General features: G+C 37.1%; 1 protein-coding gene across 1 annotated transcript in view; it reads left to right on the plus strand.

Annotated features, from left to right (window-relative positions):
• LOC122247253 (uncharacterized) overlaps positions 1 to 7500 on the plus strand; it is a 76649-nt gene that overhangs the window by 1719 nt on the left and 67430 nt on the right. Inside the window, exons 2-5 of the mRNA XM_086543693.1 lie at positions 1608 to 1677; positions 4066 to 4130; positions 5224 to 5336; positions 5818 to 5980. Coding sequence (XP_086399819.1) covers positions 1608 to 1677; positions 4066 to 4130; positions 5224 to 5336; positions 5818 to 5980 — 411 coding nt within the window. The remainder of the gene's footprint in view (positions 1 to 1607; positions 1678 to 4065; positions 4131 to 5223; positions 5337 to 5817; positions 5981 to 7500) is intronic.

The raw sequence follows: 7500 nt of genomic DNA on the forward strand, positions 1-7500 counted from the left end.
TGGTAAGGTTAGTTGGATACATTACGAATTATAAGAGAATGTTTCCAAACAGAAAAAAAAGTAAGCAAGCACAGATAAGAGGGATATCTCGGAGATAAGCTTGGAAGTACGTTGCTTGAGAGCGTGAATGCAAGGAAATGAACAGATTATGATTGAGATAAGAAACGCAAAGCAGACATAGAAGAAAAGAGCAAACTTACCATTTACAAAAACAATCAAGCATCACTCTAAGGCAAGCGGGTGTTCAGTTGAAAAAAAAAGGTTCCTGATTAAAAGGGTACTTTTCTTAAAATATATATATATATTTTTTTACTTATTGCGTTGATAGTGAAACGAAGGAGAAAAAAGGGCGGTAGTTCAAGCCCCTTTTATACGCGTTGATGGAATATGATCACGGGGAAAGAGGATGAGGAAGGTAGACTTACAGATAGTTTGACAGATGTTTCTAGCCTAAAACCAGAAGTATTATAGTAGAAAAAAATAGTGCGGTATAACACTTCATTAAAAAAATATAATAAAAAAATAAAATAAATTAATAAATAAACGGTTAGCCTTGCGGAGATCTTCCAAGGTTTCATAATGAGTCGATTTAACCTCAGACCAATAGTGTTAGAGAAAGAATAAAAAGATTCCTGAAGTAATGATAGAGAAAGAATAAAAAGATTCCTGAAGTAATCATTCCTGACAAATATGTATATGTTATAAGTAACACCCGACACAACTTCATAGTCCTCCTAATTAGAAAAAGTTTTGTCAATAGGCCTAGGAACAACGTCAAAGAAGGCAATATGAGAATGATTAGATGGTACAATGACAATAAAATTAAAAATTATCTAATTAAGGATATAACTGTAATCATGCAGGTATTTATTTATCTGCCAGTATCTACCTAGCTATCTATCCATTTACATATAGTGTATCTTGGTATGTACTGTGCATATATGTTTGTATTAGCTTCATAGGCTTCGCTATTAAATGACTCATTTGGATACGTAATGTACCATGATCAGTAAATATAAAGAAAGACTCAGGCCGAGTCACGTTCGGCTTTTACGACACAAAGAACTGAAAGAGGTCTCTTGGAGCACAGGGAAATCGGATATAAGAATTGGCATAGCTTAACCTGACGGCGAAAGTCTTTCAGATCAAAAGAGATTACGGAAGGGATTGTGACAAAAGACGCGCGCACTCGAGGCATTTCTGTTGTTATTGATGGACGAAAGGTCTACGGACGTAATTACAAAAATTGAATATGATTGTATATATGTTTTTCTATCTCTTACTTGTAATTTCATCGTTTATTTAATTAATAAGGTCTGTAACATTATGTTGTGTATACCTGTATTTTTGGAAAATGGCGTTGTCACAGATAGTATCTAGATAATACCATCGGTTTTCTTTTTCTTTTATTTTCTTTTTTTCTTTCTTTCTTTTTTGCTACTGGCAATGAATTAAAAATCTTATATGATTATTTAATATCTCAATGAGAACGCTCGCCATTACATTACGAACCATCAATTCATAATAACTTAGGTTATGCTCATGTGAACAGTCAAACCACTATAAAAAAGACTTTAGAGTAAGAATTCTTAGTTTCTATGTTTCAGAGAAAATTATCGAATGAGTAAAGGAGCAAGATACAAAGACAAGAGAACAAGAGGAGTAGATGCCAATGATGTAACAGCCATTTTTTTTTATTGTGCCTCTTTTTCTGTCTCTAAAGTGAGAAGAAATTCAGACCTTCGAATCTTTTCTTGTATAAAGTTATGTGTATGATTCGGTGTGTGTGTGCGTGTGTGTGTGTGTGTGTGTGTGTGTGTGTGTGTGTGTGTGTGTGTGTGTGTGTGTGTGTGTGTGTGTGTGTGTGTGTGTGTGTGTGTGAATGTGCGTTAGTGTTTGTGTATAACGTACTTTATATGTTTTTATTCATGCACTAAAACTGTTAAAAATGTCTGGCTTAATATTGTGGCTTATCTTTTGATGTCCTATAATAGTAATTTTTCCTCACCTAACTAGTCTGTATATAATTTTCCCAAACTTTTCGGTGATGATGTGGCAGTCATTTGCATTATTAAGTGCTTGAGTAATTTGTCAACTGCGTGTGACTTCCTTTTGTGTCTCTTACCGATATAAAAAAAATAATAATAATAAAAAATGGACATTGTGGAATCCTCCTAACGATTTTTAAAAGTACAGTACATAAAGGGATATTATTTAAGTCTCTATTATGAATTTCACACTATTTTTCTATTCATCTTGATTTTACTACACTTTTATGGATTTCGTATGACAATGCCTTTCAAGAAAGACGAATAAAAAAGTTACTGTAATTAAATCACACAAAAAAATCTAAAAAATGAATTGTGTTCTCTTCTCACTTTTTTTTTCTTTTTTTTTTTTAATGTTGAATGTGTGATGTTTTCATGCGGATTTTGTTTTGTCGTATATTGTAATTTGCCACAAAAGTTTCCTACAAAGTTGATGTAGATTTAAATGATGTTAAGGTGTTCACCAGTAATAAGTATTTCTTCTCTTTTTAATCAAATTTTAAAATGATTTTCCTGGCCTTGTTGCTAATCGTTTCTATGTAATTCCAGCATACCCCCCCCCCTCTCTCTCTCTCTCTCTCTCTCTCTCTCTCTCTCTCCCTCTCTCTCTCTCTCTCTCTCTCTCTCTCTCTCTCCCCTCTCCTCTCTCTCTCTCTCTCTCTCTCTCTCTCTCTCTCTCTCTCTCCTCTCTCTCTCTCCTCTCCTCTCCTCTCCCTCTCTCTCTCTCTCTCCCTCTCTCTCTCTCTCTCTCTCTCTCTCTCTCTCTCTCTCTCCTTCCCTCTCTCTCTCTCTCTCTCCCTCTCTCTCTCTCTTCTCTCCTCTCTCTCTCTCTTCTCTCCTCTCTCTCTCTCTCTCTCCCTCTCTCTCCTCTCTCTCTCTCTCTCTCTCCTCTCTCTCTCTCTCTCTCTCTCTCTCTCTCTCTCTCTCTCTCTCTCCCTCTCTCTCTCTCTCTCTCTCTCTCTCTCTCTCTCTCTCTCTCTCTCTCTCTCTCTCTCTCTCTCTCTCTCTCTCTCTCTCTCTCTCTCTCTCTCTCTCTGCTTTGGAAACACTTGCGCGCTACTTTTCAAGGTAACACTCGTTTGCTTTGAACAATAATTAATTCATTTACTTTCTCATTCAATAACTGTCATGGGGAGAAGTGAGACATATTTCCATCGCACTATTATGGCCGAGAATTCAAAAGATAATTGAAGATAACTGAAGTTGGTTTGATAGCGAGTTAGGCACTAGAGAAAAAAAATCATCTAAGTGTCATTCAAACAATTTGTTTCTTTCTTGAATCAAATCAATCAAATAATATTTTCTCGTTTTCAGTAGACCGACATTTGACAGCACTATATTTAATCAAATTTGGGATTGATTAATACTCTCCCTTCTGCCTTTCGTCCTTTCATTTATTCAAGCACATTATCCCATCGATATTCTGTTAATTCTTTTGTTTATGTTATCAGGGTAATTTGTCTATCTATAAGGATTTCAAAACAGACAAAATTGCTATTGAGGGAGCAATGTAAAATTAATTAAAAGTGTTTAAAGCATGTAGATGTAACAAGAATAATTCATTTATCCTTAGATTATTTGTCCTAACCTGGAGAAAAGGGGGGGGGGGGCATGGAGTACTTTCTACGGAGGCTTGGCGCCATTTGAAAATTATGAATTGGAATTTCATCTGTATTGCTGGTCCTACAGATATTGTATATAACGTATTTTTGAATTGGATTTTTTATAAATGAATTAATAATATACATACATACATATATATATATATATATATATATATATATATATATATATATATATATATATATATATATAAACATATTGTTCTTCTCATTTAACTATTGCTATAGTTTTACTATTCATAATTGATAGGTGACACACATTCTTAAAGATCACGAAATTATTGTATATTCAATTGGGGGGGAGGGGGGGGGGCACAGATTAGAAAAGAATCACTTCCTTAGTTACTTACATTTGTATTTTACATGGAAATGCATTTTCTACTTTTTATTCACAGTGTCTCCATATGTCTAAAATTAAACGTACACTATCTTCAGTTTTATCTTCGCAGTTGTTAACTAAGTAACCTCTTTAAGATTTGTATTGAATCTAATATATCTTTTTATCACATTAATAATTTTATTCACCCCAATAACCTCTATTCGATTAACCTTTGCTCTTGTTTTCCTACCAATGCTTTTTTTATTTTACGTTTTTCAATATATATTTTTTTTTATGTGGGTTTATTTTCACCAAGCGCGGTGCTGTTTCTGAGAATTCAAGTCGACACATATTGATTTGATAAACTTTGATAAACGTTAGTATAGTTTGATTTAGATATTTTGGAGTTCAAAGTTGATGTGAATTTCCTTTGCTAAGTATTATTCATGAAGTTTTAAGTCGATGTTTAGTTTATTTTTGACACTTTTATTCCATTAATCGCCGTACTTGTTTCTCCGACAGTCGATCTGTTACTTTATACGAAAGTAATGTCTATTTTTTCCTCATTTTTGCTTACCTTTGCCCATGTCTTGCATTCTCTCCTCTCAAAAGGAAATATTCACTGTTCCTTGCCACATGTTTACAAAAAGGAATCCTCTACCATGTTGTAGTATAGCCTGTTCCTTCGATGGAATAGGATGTTACCATCGTTTAGAATTGATAACAGTAATGACACAGTTGTAGTTGAAATTTCCATCAAGCTTACGCATTTTCCTAGATACTTCACTTACATCCATTTATATATACCATTGAAACGAACTAGTTGGAACCTCTCTGTGTATGGGCGGGATACTAACCTTTTCAGCGAAATCGCATTTATTTACTATTTTTTTCTGTGGGTGAACCTATCAGTACAAGTGTGGGATACTAATAACTAACATTTTCAGTGAAAAGAGACTTTTTTTTTTAGTTTTCTTTACTATATGCATGTTTTGGGATTAATGGGCTTCGCTGATTGAGATAAATATGTCGGTCGATAAAGTAGATGGTTAAGATTACTGATTTCGGTATATAATTCCAAAGATCCCTTTCAGAAAAACGGCTTACCTATTGCCTTTTCATTGCTGCGTGTTGTGTGTTCGTATCGAATTTTCGTATGATGTCGAGCATACAAGCCTTGCGAATATATAGATACGTTTTACACAATATAAACTCAAAGGTATTGGACCATTAGCCCACTCTATGTAGTTTGCGTCGTTTCCGGCAGAGTTGGTTCTATGAATTCTCGGATTTTCAGATATAAATGGGTCACTGAGATCGGGTCTGTGACCCATTTTCACTTGACATGTAAGATTTTGTTTTTCAGATATTTTCTCTTTCTGCTTGTTTGTGTGTTTTAATGTTTGTTTGTTGGTTGGTTTGCCTGTTTGTCTGCTTCTCTCCTTTCTCTCTCTCTCTGTCTCCCCTTCTCTCTCTACCTCTGTGTTTCCCCCTCTCTCTTTCTTTCTCTTTTTCTATTCTTGTGTCCCCAATTTCCACCCTCTCTCTGTGTCTCCCTCTCTATCTCGCTGTCTCCCCTCTCTGTCTCTCTCTCGCTCTCTGTCTGTCTGTCTTCTCCCTCTCTCCTTCTAACCCCCCACCCCTTTCTCTCTCTTTGTCTCTCTCTAGTTCTACCTCTATATTTCTCTCTTTGCATCCATCTCTCTTTCTTTCTCGGTCTCTGTCTGCTTCTGCCCCCCCCTCCCCCTCTCTCTTATGTAACCGGCAATCTAACACGTGACTTCCTTGTTGCATACGCAACGTTGACAGTTTTCTCCTTCGTTAACAGGTGTGCAAAGAGCGTCTGCGCGCGGTGACGTCATGTGTTCTGAGGACGGTCGGCTGCTGATTAATCAGCGGCCGAAAATAGAACTGGTGCGTGTGTCAAGCTCTGAGAGGGCCAAGATCCCAGTCAACCCCGTGCAGCTGAGCCTCTCTTACTGCCACGTCAGGTGAGCTCTTTGTATGGCACTGCGACGCTCTGAGAGAGGGAGGGGCAGCCAGAGAGGGACGCGGCGGAGAACGCTGCCCAGTGCTTTGTGTTTCGTAGGAGCGATGGCATAGGGTGCGTTGTCACTGTGCAATGGACCATGATTTGAGAGTGATAGGCTTTGTTTTGCAACATCGATACATCGTGTGAGGACTGTAGCCATTAAGTTTGTGGCATTTAGTATATATTTATACAAATAATCTTCGCCATCATCTCAGTCACGAACAAGGGTGCCACTAATGCGAGCCGCCCAAGGATTACCACGACGGAATTTGTTCTTAGAACTTGGTGTTGTTCATGAAGTGCATTTTCATGAGTAATTAAGGAGGCGCGCGGTTGGGAAGCGAGGAATTGTGGCTAGGAAAGATGACTCGTTGCATAGTTCATTGTGATGAATGTAGAGAGAGTGTGAATGAGCACGAATGAGTGCGCAGAGCAAGGCACGTAATTGTTGTTTCGATGTTATGCCTAAATTCGGAATTACAGCAGTTGCCTGTAATTACACATTATTCTGGAGATGTTACTTCGAAATGCTCTGTGGAGATATTAATTCTCATTCATGCCTTCTCTGCATGACTCGTTGCAACAGTAACATGTTCGGGATGCATGGGTTAGGGGCGTGAATGCATTTCGCACTTATATGTTAAAGAGGCTGTGCAGGTATCGTGGTTATATTAAGGCGTATTAAGAAATTATTCATGTCTATTAATCTATGTTTTTCTTATTTCGGAAAAAAGTAAACTAGAGAAGTTTGCAAGTAGATAACGGCGATTTATAACTGTTGAAAATTGCTTTGAAATGATACAAGGATACTGAAAGGATACTAAATACAGCATTAGAAAGAACAAATAGAAATAGAAATCCTTCATGGTTGTGGAGACTGACTTCAACTGACTTCAACGACCTGAGTCTAACAAGCCCCAAGGAGATGAGTCTGAACTGACCAACACAAAATTAAACGAGAATGTAAAAAAAAAAAAAAAAAAAATGCCATTACCTCTGCGCCGAGTAAAACCTCACGTTCGAATGATACAAGATATTCCACATTTCGTAATCGGAAAACACGAGGTCGATCTGACAGACTCAAGAGACATGAGGCCACTGGACAAAGCGGGGTTTCATCTCATCCAATGAGGATTTTCCTTTTTTTTTATGAGGACCGTCTTTCGCCTTATCTCAAGTGATCCTTATCCTGGCTAGATTGATCCTCTTTCAGCTGGAGTAGAATCCACACATTCACTGATTCGCTGATAAGAGGTGGAACTCCTCTAGTCAAGCAGGTGATAGAACCAATAGGAAACGATGACCACAATCGTATTAAGGTTTAGAAATCTAATTGCGAATAAGCAGACGATACCAAAACCAAACCAGCTAGATAATCAGATAAACAGACAGATGCATGAAAGGGCAAACTAAAGAAAAAAAAATGTTGCTTGCCTTCAGGACCACTGCCTTCCATTGTGCACTTGGAAAGAAACCGTT

Source organism: Penaeus japonicus, unplaced genomic scaffold, assembly GCF_977035675.1.
Source record: "Penaeus japonicus unplaced genomic scaffold, GWHDUDI00000001_assembly GWHDUDI00000014, whole genome shotgun sequence".
Lineage (NCBI taxonomy): Eukaryota > Metazoa > Arthropoda > Malacostraca > Decapoda > Penaeidae > Penaeus > Penaeus japonicus.